A 14,910-nucleotide genomic window follows, 5' to 3' on the forward strand; every position below is an offset into this window, starting at 1 on the left:
ATAATATTGACTAGTGAACTAAGGGATCCGGAATGGTGGCTAAAGGGGTTATGATATCAATTGTTGGATTGCAGAACTTTGTAGGAGTTGCAAAATAGGAAGGATCGTCAGATAAGCAACTAAAAGTCGAGCGAGGGATTTTATAGGATGATGTCGAGGTTGTGCTATGCGGAGCCTTCACCGAAGGAGGGGGAGGGTTTGCAGAGCATTTTGTGGCATAGGAAAGGAGGGGAGCGCATTACCCCCCGTCCCCCGCCCAAAATGCCTATCCAAAGGGGACGTGACCTTCATCAGTCTCGTAGAGTGTATTGATTGTAAATTCCCAAAGCTGAGAATTTGTTCGATTGTCATCCACAATTCCTCTTGTTATTTCGATTTTTGTTTCCTATCCTTCACCATGTTGTCCAAACCAAGTTGGAAATGAAATTGTTCTTTGGCATACAAAGCTCTCCCCCCCTACAGGGTGTTATGTAGGTTTATACAAAGTCCTGTGTTAAGTGGCATCAGACAATGCCTAGTTCACCATGGAGCAATTGGCAGCAACGATGGAGCCATCCTCTCCTCTCCTCTCTTTTTATTAAGGAGTGGGAATTGAACCCAAGACCTCCCCATTCACAAAAGGTCGAGTGGATCAAGGAAACATTAGAAACAAAGCAGGGGGAAGTCCACACTATTATGAGCATAGGAGTAATCTGGTAAGCTAGCAGACCCACAAGACCTAATTTTGTTTGTCACCCACATGCAGAGGGTTAGGTTTACATAAAGAGCGTTAGGTTGACATAAAGAGTCCCACATGGAGAGGGTTAGGTTTACATAAAGAGTCCCTTTAGAGGTCCCGTTTCTTTGAGCCCCAGGCCATTTGGAGGGTTGCATAGCCAAAAGCACTTGGTTGGAGGCTTAGATTGGCACCGAGGGCATCTCATGGTCTTACAATGATCTAGATATGCATGATATGTGTACTTCAGGGCAAGCCTAGCCATTTGCATCTCTATTAAGTTGTACCACAAACAATGTTCCATAAAATTGTACTCGAACGACTCTTTCTTAGCTTCATCCAAGATGACTAAACAGTTTATCGAGGGAGAATCAAGGGTTTGTTCTTCACTAAGATTATTATTCATTGCAGATGTCTCCATTAAATAGTTTTAGTAAGAAAAACTACCCCCCAGTGGAGACCCCTCTCCCATGGATATTATTTGGGCTTTATCATCCCCCTCCAAGGGAACTATACAAGTTTGAGAATTAAGTTGCACAATGCAATCCCCCCGGGGGTAGGTGTGATGGTAATATTGCCTCCTCAATTTTGTGCTTATACACAAAATGGGTGCAACTTGAAAAGGTTAGGAAGGGCAAGAACATGATAGGTGAGGAAGTCAACCTAATCTGAGAGGAATCATGATATAAACCAAAAGCATGAGACCTACTTCCCATGCACATAAGTCTACACCATAGGAAGCCTATTGTCAAGCCCCCTCAAGGTGGAAGTGAGCAATGGAGAAAGAGTTATGGTGCAGGTTTTGTGACGAGTAGGCAAAGACAAAGATGAAGCTGAGTAGGCAAAGACAAAGATGAAGCTAATGGTGTGAAACTCCACTAAGCCAATGACCACTCAGAATCTTTAGTATAACCACGTGCTGGGGCAAATAGAAGGAGAAGTAATCGGCCTTGATGATAAGCTTTTTGATGGTGTCGTTTTGAACTTTAGGTCCTTGAGGTTCCACCCCATCAATAGTGCATGTGTACTCTACTTACTGTACCAACAAGTATGAGATGACGCTCACAAAAAATAGAGGGACTAGAAAGCTAAGGATACATTTGGCAACCAAGTTGTGAGTCTCCTCCCCAACTATATCCAGTTGTTTTTCACCATGAAATCCTTGAAGGGGTAGGTTAGGATGTAGGTGGGTAGGAAGAAGAGGGTTCAACTAGGGGTAAGGGTGAAATAGATGTAACAGATTAGATGCCTTGGGCAAACCACGTGGTTAAACTCACTATCTTATTTGGTTGAAAAGAAATATTCTCCCACATTTTTGTCAATAGGTCGGTCAGCAAAGCACTACTGATCCTCTGTTCGAATAAATTTCTATTTGACAACCACTTGTTCAAGGGTTCTACAAATGAGGCAGGTAGCATGCAAAGAATGGTCCATGAAAAAATTTAACATTCCCAGAATAGCTTATAGAGTAAATAAGATTCCCAGTTGGTCCCTTCCTAAAAGGGATAGTTGATAGTATACGTGTTTGTATTGGGTAGACAAAAATCAGCCAGAAGGCCCATGAGATTGGTTGTTCCGAAAGGAATAGGTGTAAATAATGTTTGAGGTAAGTTGGAGTATACCCAGTGTGCAACATGATTTTCCCATGATGTGCTCCAATAGTTGTGTTGACTTCCCCATCATGGCCAACCCCCACAGATACAAACTCACCCACTCTTTGGTATTTTGGGTAAACAAAAGCCCAATGAAGGCTCTGAATATATTTATCCTGAGCGGGTCACTGTCCATAAGGTCTAAACAAATTGCTTCTGGGCAGAGGTAAGGAGAGTCCTCAGGAAGAACTCTATCCGACAACGAGTAAAAGACCATAGCTTGCATTGAGGGGGGGGGTAGGGTGTACCCATCCTCTCCATCAACCAGCAACCCATTTAGAGAGTGCAATCCATCTAGAGGCACTGACAATTTGTAAAGGTACCAGCATAGGGTCTTCTCCATGATCTTCCTAAACTGGAGCTTTGCCCATCTTCCTTCTTTCATCCCTAGGATATTGGGGTTTGATGTCATTCATCAAACTATAGAAAGATCTATCATGGTTGGCCCAGTGTCCCTCTTTGTACTTATACCCCTCCCCTTCAGACGGCTAGGCAAAAGCCTCACTTCTCTTGGAGTCCACTCGGCTAACCACTTACTAGTGCTTTTGGTAGATACATAGCTAATATCTACCTCATTTTTCCTCCTCTCTAGCATATTTAATAGTTCTTGGACTTTGGCATCCTTGAAGGGTGGAAAGTAAAGGTAACATGATGAAATTGGAGAACTCTTTAGTCAGGACTTTGTTTTTGTTTACCTATTCATAGAGAGCATTCCATTTGTGGCCTGCCACAATAGGGAGCTCTTATCTCAGGTACACCCCCTTATACTCTAAGGGCAATAGAAAGGCTGGATATCTCCCAACTAACTCAATTTAACCTAGCTCTTTAACCCCCTTCCATTGCCTATAACCGTTATCCTTCCCTTCATGAAGAACTCCAAGTGGACACCGATAGCACATAAACTCTTCTTTTTAGTGCTCTTGGTAAGGCATGTTCCCAAAATGTGTAAGCCTCTAGATGGGGTGGCTTCTTTGCTCAAAGTGGTAGTGTTTCAACAAATATGTTTTGTTGCTATTTATAGTTTGTTTGGCTACTTCAGTTGTTAGCTTGTTTTTCACATCCAGTGAGAGGAACCAGAGAGGAGAGAACCAGAAAGTAACTACAACTCTCTAAACTTTAGGAGATTCATGAAAATGATCTTATCGAAAACCTTTGAACCTTACAAAAACTGTTCTCATAGAACCTTGCAAATCTCATCAAGGCTCTCAAGAAACCTTACACTTCTCATGAACATAAGGAAGGAAGGAATGCAAGACATACATAATCACCCAAAGAAGAATACTTTGAGGCTCATCCTGTTCTCCACTTTGAAACCTTAAATGCTATGCTACCTTTTCTTCTATCTGGGTCTCTTATCCATCTTTTTCTTCATTAGCTCCTTTCCCTTTTCTAAAATGTGCTTCATAGAGCTATACTTCATTGTCTTAATTCATCAAACATAAGGGTCTTCTAGTGGTGCACTATTTAACAACATGCATGATTTGCTAATATCACATGGCGTATGGCTAGCCCCCAACTTGATAACTCCTTCAAAACAAGTCCAAATTTGGGCTTAAGTAGCATTGATCTAGGGTCTTCATCATAGTTTCAAATTCTCTATGCATAATAGCTTAGTTTCTCTATGGATATTCATGGTGAGCATCATTGTTGGCATTTACATTTAGCCTTAGACTCAATAACTCAAGTTACACTAAGAATTTTCATGATTCCTTGCAATCTTTTGCCAATTTGCTTATGAGGCCATATGCCAATCCTCTTTGAATTGATCATGGCCTATTGCAAAACTTTTGCAAAAGAAGTGTTTTTTTGCTATTTGCCTTGCTGTAGTTAAGCCTCTTGTTGCCATAGCTTGGCCATCAACCCTGCTTCAATAAGAGAGCAAGCTTAAACAAAAAACATAAAGCTCATAACATCCACATACACCACTTGAAACCATTCTTTGTAGCTCCTTTCCACCTTGCTCATTGAAACCAACCTCCCCCCCCCTCCCTCCTCCTTCTTCTTCTTTTTGTGCCCCTATATTTGGTTGCAGTCCATCAAATAAAAATTATTCAATGTTGCTGGTGGAATTGTTTTGATTGGCAAATCTAAGGAGGGAGGACCTGTGGATACGTAGGGCTTGGATCATAGTTATGGGCTCATGCTTATTATAAAATCATGACAGCAAAGTAAATTGACATGAAAAGTAACAGATGCAAAAATAAAAAGAGCTCGATCCATTGAATTTCTGTCAACATCAATGATCTCAAGATTGCCTTATGGCTTCATGAGCACTAAGAAAATGAAAAAATAATGTTAGGTGTCCTATGGTATAAGGAGGAAGACACATGATATTAGGTTTTCAAAGAAGACAACTAAACGAATATTTAAAACAAAAATAGAAAATGAAGCATATGCAGCATGGGGAGAAAGATTTAAAATTAAAACTCCCCCACGTCAGATGGGCAATTCGGTCGCAATTCCACTACCTACAAGGTAGTGCTAATAAACAAGCTTCCCTCATTACTTTCAACCTAACGTTAGATTGCCCATATCTAATATCTTTGACATATTTGATATCCTTGCAAAGCGTAAAGCCAAAGACATAGAGAAGCAAGTTGTTTGATGCTTGATGGTCATCATTGAGAATACCAAATAGACTAGGATGCTTAAAAAAGAACATGAAAGGGCCTTAAAAACAAGGAGATACATTGGGAGCATGGCGGTAAAACACGGGAGAGTAGTCATTATTTTCATGGATGCCCAAGTCCTATTTGAATGTTTTGAGCTAGATAATAGGGATAGAGGCCACTAATGAAACGAAAATTTAAGGCTTGAACTCGAATGCGTAGGCCTTCTTATTACAGGCATATTTGAAATATCATAACAAATTTTTTTCTCATCGCCTGTAACGAGGTTAGGGTTTCGAACCATCTGTATGGTTCAAGTTCAAGCCCTAAATTTTTTCAAGCCAAATGGCTTATCTCCCTATTGAAGACATGATCCTTATCTGGTCCTTCCTCCTTTCTCCTTCTCACTTAGACATGTCTGTAAGCATCCTCCTTCACTCTTTCCTTGCATTTCGTCTAGAGCTTTAGGCGTAGCTAACCATCCAGACAAAGTCGAAGAGTATCCTTGTCTGGGCGCTTATGCTTTACGACCATCATTCGAACGTGATTGAATTTTTTAGTGAAGATAAACAAAGTCGTGACCCACCATGATCTAGTGCAGACAACCTCTTAGTCCGATTACACAGTGATGCATGTCCACGCCCATGGGGTGTGGTCTTGCATGGCCTCCACTTGGCGAGGTACTATTTGTCCTACAAAAAGGGGGCCGCCCATGAGCATGGGCAGCCACTCCATTCTCGTCTGTTGTTTCAGCCCTCGTCCGGGTGTGTAAACACATTCCACCTAGCCATTGGCGTGCGTAACTGCCCTTACCACCAGATGAGTTTTCAATCAGTGGACATCTTGCAACAATCGAGGCGACATATGGGATGAAGAGGACCGAGGAGTTGTTCTGACGCACACTGGGCACGTCCACCCAGATGCTCGTCTGACATCTGCCTCACCGGTGGCCAAACGAGTCCCTGGAGGTGCTGGCCTACTCGATTGGCCACCGGAGCGGGCACTTGCGCGCGGTGCTAGTGGACCGCTCCGCATGTGAGAAAACGCGGGCGTGTGTGAAACACGAATTAGTGCCACAGGTGGAACGAGAGGTAAGGTTAAGTAAGGAGAGGCGAAATTTCAGGTTTAAGATGAGAGCGCATGCATTGGTGAGGGAGAAGGAGAGGCCAGGCCTGGCTATGGCGATGGCGATGATGGTGATGATGGCAACAGGGAGAGCTGCTCTCCTTCGTCTTGCCTTTCCTTCCTCTCCTTTGCATTGCTCCACCAAATCCTCTCCTTCTTCTTTGTCATGTTCGTCATCACCCACTTTTCCCGTTCGTTGCTTCTCTGCCTCAGATTCGGACGCTAAACGCGGTCCTTCCAGACTCGCTCAAATGCAACGCCTCATACACGAGTCGGAATCCCGGAGCTCCGTCAGTGATCACTCGGTTCCCAAGGTCTCTTTAGGTGCCGCTATTGCCAGCTTCCGTATCGCATTTTGTTTGAGTTTGCTGGTGAAGCCCGGCGATCCGATGCACTCGTGTTATTCATCCTTGTTTCATACCAGCCATGTCCTGGTTTTAAATCACTTGAATTTCAAACATGGCCAAGCCACCATTGGTTGAATTTCAATGCAACTAGCCTCATATCTAGAGAAACCGTTCCTTAGGGTGGGCAAACTTTCAAAATGCAAAATCGTTGACGGTTGGGTTGATGATTGCATAATTGTTTATTTGCTTCACGTCATATAGACTCAGATTGGAATCGGGAATCTGATGTAGGCGTACTATGGTGCAGAACATGTGACTGTTAGTTTTGCACGAAGTGGAGGACCTGGAGGACAAAATGTCAACAAAGGTGAACACAATTGTATATTCTCTGCAAAAGACAGGCAGTGTTTGCTCTATGCATACGGAGTAAGGCATGCATAGGCTATAAGACTGAGGTTTCTTTTCCTTTCTCCTGATAAAGAATCAGATCTTTTTTCTGGAATCAAATGCAGTGAATACAAAAGTGGACATGCGCTTCAATGTAATGGAGGCACACTGGCTGCCCGAACGAATCAGGGAGAAGCTTTTGCAAACGGTGTGCCATCGTTAACTTCAAGTTTGCTGTGTCATTGCGTGATTCGATTTGCAAAATCAGAGTGCATAACACGAACTTAAAAGTGAATCTGCGTCTCTTTTTGCACTGTAAATGGTAAGTCCCTGAGGGTCTAGTTGCCCTGCAGGCTCCAGCTCTGACTGATGAGACTGACTGCATCTTCCCTCGTCAAGGCTCGCCTGGCCTCGACAATGAAGTCAGTGTGTTTGTGATATGCCTAGGCATCATCTGACATTCTTTGAGGGGCATCTGCTCAAGTACGTGTGGGTGTGTGGATTTGTATGTGTGAGCATATGATTATACTATGGTCTACACCCACCATTGGGACCGATGACGTCGGTGGGCATGTCATAGTAACTAATCCCTGCTATGCGTGATGGAGTTTATGGTTTTCAACCTTATGAGTGACTATCATGAGATTGAAACTGACCAGTGTTGTGTGGGCGTGTTCCTGGATTCATCTAGATATATATATTGGTTGGTAAGCTTGAAAGAGTATGCTGTGTCCAGCTTCGATCTGCATGCTTCATGTCATGTCTTTCTACTGCAGGCCTCTTGCGTGCAGTGCTTCGATATCTTTTTTAGTCCCATACATCAGGGTGGTTAAGTTTTATTTGCATGATTCTTTTGTTTATGGACCCTTGTCTACAGGTTCTGCATCTGTATTGTTTGCGTTTGTATTTGTCATCTGAGCCTCAAGGCTGTCCATAGACTGAAATAAAGGCAGCATCATGTGCACCGTTTGAGGGGTGCTGCGTGCATGATGAATGCATAGAAGCTTCTTCCACTCATCCACTCATCTGGGGCAAAGCCTATTGCTTGTGTGATTGTTTAAGTGGTTGTTGAGCTGGTTTCCCAAGTATATGTGCATTCGGTGTGTAATGTCTCCTTAGGATTGGAATGCTTAACATTTTGTTTGGGCCCGTCTAATCAGCTACAAGTGAAGGATGTGGTCTCAAAAAACATTTAATCCCAATAGGTGCAAATCACACACAAATGAGAGGATGTGCGACGGGTAAAACCTCAATAAAAGCTGCAGAAGTTATTAAAAATCCAACTAAAGGTCCGGGTTCCAAACTGAATTGGCTTTAAAGCATATAGCAGTTGAGCTTGGTCTGTGAGCTCTTTATGCAGGAGCTTGCAAGAACTCCACAACATCATTAACAAGGCTCCAGCATGCACGCCATAATCCTATTGGGAGATGTCCAATGTTTTCTTGAAATAGTAGCAAGAACACCTTGAAGCAAGACAGCTTACAAGAATGAAGATGCAAGAGTGAACGAGAGGAGAAGAAAGAATGATACTCATTTAAGTATAGGTTAGGGTTTGGAAAGTAGAAAGTGTGGAAAGCAACCTCCATGAAAATTTTGACTTTTAGTTTTTCATAGAATTCTAGGATTTACTTGAGCACTATAATATTGGCTTGTAGTGGTAGGCTTATGGTGAGTAAAAATGGGATCTTGTGGTAGTTATGAGCCTTAGGAGTCTAGGGTGAAGTATGTGTTTTAGGCCATGATTCAATAAAACAAATTTATGCGGACAGGGGCTATGGAGAAACCTTAAAAGGTATAATTAGTCTCAACTCAATGCCGACCATTGGATATATTAATCCTAGCTAATCGACATGAGAGATGGAAGCACACACCATTTTGGATGAGATTAGCTAGCATTTTGGCTTTTAGCTTTCCAGCTCACCATTGCATGTTTCCTTCATTCTATGCTTGTGATGTTACTTAAATAACAAATTTCTACAATGTCTGGTAAAGCCTAGTACATAGGGTCGGACTCTGTATGTGAGGTTATGCGAAGTGTACACTATTGAGGGCGAACTCACATTTGCTTTCTTTTGGAGAGGAGCTGAGACAATACCCCTTATTGGGAAAGATCATCATATCCCTCTTTTTGCCATCGATGCCTAGATTGAGTTGTATTCAAACAAAGAAGACACAAAGGCAGGATGTCAAACTATTTACATCCATAGGTTAGGGTTGGGAGGCGTGTACAAAACAAACATAGAAGTCTGTGCTCAATATTCTTCTATCTTGATAAGTGTAGATATGTACAAATCTAGTTTTTAGGGCAAGTTAACTTTTTAAACCTATTGTTTTTACATAGTGCAATTATTGAAGCGCCGTAGGTCACCATATTATTAAAAATAATTCTTAACTTATTAAAGAGCCGATGAACCTGATTTGTAACCAAAATTAGGAGAAAACCTATTTATTTTAATCTAAATTAGCCCACCCCTCTTCCCCCCCCCTTTCGCCCAAAAAGGAAAAAGAATCAGGAAAAGGAAAAAGGAAAAGAGGAGGTGGCAAAATCTTGCTTCTCCAAGAGCCTAGAAAAAGTACCCTGGCAGCCAGCTTTGTAGAGCTTTAGTACTAGGCTGAATTGCAATTTGCTCCTAGAGTTCTCTTGCATAGACAACACCTATTGAGGCAGCCTGGCTCGTGCTGCTTGAAAAACATATCCTTTTCACCTAACGACTTCATCCTCGACAAGTTATAGAAAATGACAGCAAGGAATCTACCATCTAGGGTAGAAGTTGTAGACTTCTCATTGATTAGTAGGTTTAGTCAGCCTCTAGACCTCTTCTAATTGTGGGCTTCGTGCTGATTTGTTGGTACCATTCCTTCTTGCCCTTTGTCACCCAGGGTCTTTTTACATATTTCATCACACATATAGATTCTTGATGGGGGGAATCTTGCCTTCGCTTTCCATTGTGTCGAATTACCTTCATTTTAGGATTTTTTTTTTGAATGTGTGTTTACAATTTATGCGGTGAAATCATGATCCAATTTGTAATGTTTTAACTTGAAGTATGAAAATGATTAATATCACAACGATTTAAGACCAATCGAGTGAAGGAGCTGCCCGAGATCCCGAGATCATTTCCTCTCTCAACAATTAAGACAAGCAGCTAAGAAACATGAACACATAACATTTTATCATCATCAAAATGAAAGAGAACTGATACAAATAAGTTGGACTACTTAATTATGCAAAAAGGAACAAACAACTTCCACAAGACCAGGCCGGCTCACTGCTACTGCAGATTGTTGTCTGCATAAGAGACATGTTGACAACTGCCAGGCAGAAAAATATCACCCATTAAACTTGAGCACTGAACTCTTCGTCTTTCTTTCTTCCAAGACTCCATTGAACCAGCTTTGACGAGCTCTTCTCCATATACACACGATCAACAGAACTTCGTTGAAAAAAATGATCGCTTCTGCAATTCTCCCAGAAAACCTCACAACTCAGCTCTGATGCCAATCACTTGGACCCTCACGCAAAACCCTCTGCAGGACTTGTTGATGCCGCTCAGATACCATGTGCATCCCGTGATCATTCCCTCTCACAAGCAGCTAAGAAACAAGAACGCGAAATGTTTTATGATCATCAAAATGAAAGAAAATTGATATGAATAACTTGGACGACGTATATTATGGAAAAAGGAAGGGACAACTTCCACAAGACCAGGCCGGCTCACTGCTATTACAGATTGTTGCCTTACAAAATGGAGGACTCATATACTCAGCTGAGCATAAAGACTACCTAGACCTCTACATGAAAGAGAACCCAAGAGGATCGACACAAAACTTTGCTGTCAACTCTCATGCGGGTTGAAAAAGAAAGAACACCACACAGTTGAATCCCTTTGTAGAACCCTCTAGCTGCCGCCTTAATCTTCCATACGTCAACTGCTGCAAGCTGATTGGTTCAATGCATGGCTCAGTTCCACGTTGCTTTCCCAAAATATACCTCCACGAGCCAATCACACAGCACAGTAATTTTCCCCTTAAACTATGGTGTCAGTCTCCACATAAAATAGCAACTCTTTACATTCAATGACGATTTAATTGTTGCCTACAAAGAGCATTCTGCCAACATTGAGATTGCCATTCATATTCCCAAACAAGGATGAGATCACACTTCATATAGTCACTCCCAGCCTACTCTCACCCTGCTAGATAAATCTTCTGAGACCATAGCATAAGGTTGTCATTATTTGTTCACTTATTCATTGTCGCTTATTATGAAAGTATTCGAAAAGAGGTAGGTGCAAAATTTTGCTAGATGGATTGGCTACACTCAAGTGCAAATCATACTAGAAGATCAATTTAGGACGTTTTGTGCAACCTAATGGGATATACATGCAAATAGCATCATGGCGTTTAGATCTAGGAATGCCTTTGAAATGTTCCAAAGAGTAATAAGTCATTCTTTCAAAGAGTCTTCTGTACCAATTTGGAAGATTGGATTCCATGCACATGCTGTATCTCATTGGAAGCATGGCCAGGACTATTCCATGTACACTTGCAAGTAGACAGCTGAATGATGATACTTAGATAAGTTGCATGATATTGAAAGGGATCTTGTAAATACACTGCACAATAGGGCACATAAAATGATGGTCACTGTAGTTGCAAGAATTCGAAGGTCGTGTTAAGGAAGGGAAACTAACATTAAGCAAGATTATGTAGCTGATCATTTGTCTTGGATAAGCACACGAGGATCTCCTCAAGGATGATTGCTAGATGCCATTTTTTTTGAAGTAGAAGAATATATAATGACACAAAGACCGACCTAGTAGCGCTACATAATTGGTTGTGAAGTGAGCACCTGTTCAACTTATTGCAGGCACATTATACAAAATGGGCAATGGCAAAGTATCAGGGAGACGTGCAATCCCACTTGATGTAAGACCAATAGTGTAGGAATGCCACTAAGCAATGGCTGGTGCACAAAAGGAGCTACTTACTGGCTTGTGGTGGCCAGCGCTGTTTCAAGATGCCCATGATTATGAGAACATGTGATGTGTACACATTAAGAGCCACACTTGAGGAATGCCCAGGATGATGAGACACGTGATGTGTTTTGCAACATGTAAAAAACCACAATTCAGAAACTTGAATTTCTTCACCTCAGTATTGGCCAGAAACCTGTTTGAGAAATGGGGTCTAGAATATGTTGGTCCAATCCACTATACAACATGAGAAACTCAAAACGAATATATATTGATTGAAGCTAAAGCTGCTTGATATGCCAATGTACGCAGCTCTGCTAAGTGTAAGAGCAGACTAGCCCTACCAAAAGCTACAATCGTCAAATGATCTCAGCCATATGGGTAGAAAGTACAGTAGATGGATGCCCAGCCTACAGTTTTGAATAGAAATCTTGAAGAGGGGTTTATTTGGAGTAGCCACAAGGTTTGTGTGGTCTCCACCAAGCCTGCAAGCTTGAAAAGGCAATACATGAGCTGAAGCAAGCAGCAGAAGCTTGGAACATTAAAATTGTTGAGCACTTCAGGGTATTGGCATAGAGAAAGGCTTGTTATTATGTGATGTGTGAAGCTGTGTATTGAAAACTGACACAATCCCCCAGCTACAAGAAGTCCAGCTGCACCTTGATTTCTTGACACTGGATCAATAAAAGTTTTCTTTCTATACTTGTCTTGAAACCAAACATGTTGTCCCTAACATAAATACAATATCTTCATATAAATGAGATTAAATAACTGCATATTCATTCCAAACACTTTTTTTGAAAGTGAACGCTTGACACTTGACATTCAGGAATCCCATGAAGAAAAATGAACAGACAAATCAGATCTCTTTTTGTCTTGAAATGGTGATTATATTTTTTTTCTGATCTGTCTTTGTTTGGGCATGAAATGTTTTATGAATTTGTCAATTTGATGAGAACTGGAGGCAGGGTGCAAGATGTGAAGGTACTTTGTTTTGGTGAGGTCAGTCTTCAAAAGAAGCAGAAACTTTTGTTTGAATCAGAATTGGATAATGGATTTTGCAGGAGAAGAATCGTATCAATAGTCAAGGGGAACTGGTCATCTCCTCTACAAAAACACGGACACAGAAGTAAGTTGTTTCTTTGATTCTTCTTTGTGTGCCTTGTCTTGACAGCTATCTTGCGAGGATTGTTTCCTTTATGTGCTTGCTTTGAATGTGACAGGGGTAACATTGAGGATGCACTTTCTAAGCTTCAGGTAAATGTCCAAGTGTAGTTTTCGTGGTTCAAAATAATAACATAGAAGTTTCATGGTAATGCTCGTATTTTGTTTTTATGCAAGATGATATTATTTAGAAACATGTACAATTGCAGGATTTGATTAATGCTGCTGCGTATGTTCCTCCACCACCTTCAGAGGAGACAAAGAATAAGATTAATAAATTGTAAGTTTCTTTAACCATTGTTTGCTACATGTTTTGTAGATATTGATGCAATGTTTCTGCCTGGAGAGCAATTGAGCATAGATTTAAAGCATAACACAAGTACAAGGCTATCTAGGGTAGTGGGTGTGCCACCTAACCGAACGTGCAGCCTTCACTAAGGAGTTGCATGGTTTAAGCTTTCATCTCAATATGTCAAACTTAAACATGCATCTAATGGTCAACCAATGAACTCGCGCTCAAAAAGTACACCAGTGCAAGAGCACTCTAAAACCTTGCTCTAGGTCATGATGTCCATGGGAAAACCCAAAATTTTCATATGTCTTTAAAACCTAGCAGGCAAGTGAATTCATGTATAGTCGTGTCATGATGCAGCACTTTATTTCTGCAGCTACTTTCTATGTTAAGATTGCAATCTCATGTATTCCTCCAAAAGAAATCCTAATAAGTTGTGAATAAAGGAAAGATGCTGTAGGCTTTTTTTGTCAGGGCAGTTTATGCAGTAGTAGTTACATTTTTTAGGAGGGGTAATATAGTTTCCTGCCCAAAACAATATTTCTAATTGCAGGTCTGCACTAAGTTTTCTGAGCTGCTTTTGATGTCTGGACTGAAAAAACTCAGGGCCAAAATCGAAAATGAAAGGAGGTTAGATGCAAAGAAAAAAGCATCCTTCAAAAAGGCGAGTCGAAGAGCTGGTGGATGGGATTGAGGTCACTAAGAATCATTGGCTTCTTTTGGAGGAGACCAAACTTCTGGAATTTTTAATTTGAGGGCTATTCCTATATGATGAGACAGTTAGTAGCCAACCAACTTGGCGTTGTTGTCTGAATACTGAAAAGCAGAGTCTGATATACGAGGGCTGTGGTTGTCCGTAGGCATGATCAGGGCATTGCCTTTACAAGGGCTTGGACCTGTGATTCTGTCACATGCATGGGATCTTGAAATCTGTATGTACAAAATTTGTCGGATTGGCTCTGTTCAAGTGCACTATTGGATGCTTGTTTTTCAGTCATGTTATTAAGACTGCCTATTTCCTTTCATGTTATTATTCTCTCTTGGGATACTGCAAACTTTGTTCCATTTTTTCAAACTTTTCTTACACGGCTTATCACATTTGCATGAGCGCATTTGCACGCATGTATATGCATGTGTGCATGCATTGCGCACATGCACGTCTATATGCATGTACATGAAAATATGCGCTCATGCACACGTGCATGTGCACGAATACTCAGACACATGTGCATGTGCCGATGCACATGCGTGCGCTGAGGTTATTTGTATTAGTTGGAGTTCATTTTGATCATTCTAATAGGCAACCTTAGTGCTTGTTCATGAAGCCAAAACCTTGAACTGATACGCCTATTTCCTTTCATGTTATTTATCTTGTTATTAGGAGTGCCTATTTCCTTTCATGTTATTATTCTCTCTTGGGCTATTGCAAACTTTGTTCCATTTTTTCAAACTTTTCTTACACGGCTTATCACATTTGCATGAGCGCATTTGCACGCATGTATATGCATGTGTGCATGCATTGCGCACATGCACGTCTATATGCATGTACATGAAAATATGCGCTCATGCACACGTGCATGTGCACGAATACTCACACATGTGTGCATGTGCCGATGCACATGCGTGCGCTGAGGTTATTTGTA

The 14,910-nt window shown here is 41.4% G+C and overlaps 1 protein-coding gene across 1 annotated transcript; it reads left to right on the forward strand.

The window, feature by feature from the left end:
• The first annotated feature begins 6,075 nt into the window (after nucleotides 1-6,075).
• On the forward strand, nucleotides 6,076-14,290 carry LOC147895490 (Class I peptide chain release factor). The gene is made up of 7 exons (XM_087383831.1): nucleotides 6,076-6,425; nucleotides 6,756-6,815; nucleotides 6,961-7,043; nucleotides 12,876-12,940; nucleotides 13,035-13,068; nucleotides 13,185-13,255; nucleotides 13,874-14,290. Exons 1-7 carry the CDS (start codon nucleotides 6,107-6,109, stop codon nucleotides 13,959-13,961), a joined length of 720 nt encoding a protein of 239 aa, XP_087239957.1. The 5' UTR covers nucleotides 6,076-6,106; the 3' UTR covers nucleotides 13,962-14,290.
• The last annotated feature ends 620 nt before the right edge of the window (nucleotides 14,291-14,910 follow it).

Source organism: Dipteris shenzhenensis, chromosome 13, assembly GCF_047967505.1.
Source record: "Dipteris shenzhenensis isolate YYH24624 ecotype China chromosome 13, Dip_SZ_1.0, whole genome shotgun sequence".
Lineage (NCBI taxonomy): Eukaryota > Viridiplantae > Streptophyta > Polypodiopsida > Gleicheniales > Dipteridaceae > Dipteris > Dipteris shenzhenensis.

Coding starts and splice junctions, on each gene's coding strand:
- LOC147895490 (XM_087383831.1), top strand. CDS start 6,107: ATGAGAGCGCATGCATTGGTGAGGGAGAAGGAGAGGCCAGGCCTGGCT. Junction 12,941..13,034: donor ACAAAAACACGGACACAGAA/GTAAGTTGTTTC, acceptor TGAATGTGACAG/GGGTAACATTGAGGATGCAC. Junction 13,069..13,184: donor ATGCACTTTCTAAGCTTCAG/GTAAATGTCCAA, acceptor GTACAATTGCAG/GATTTGATTAATGCTGCTGC.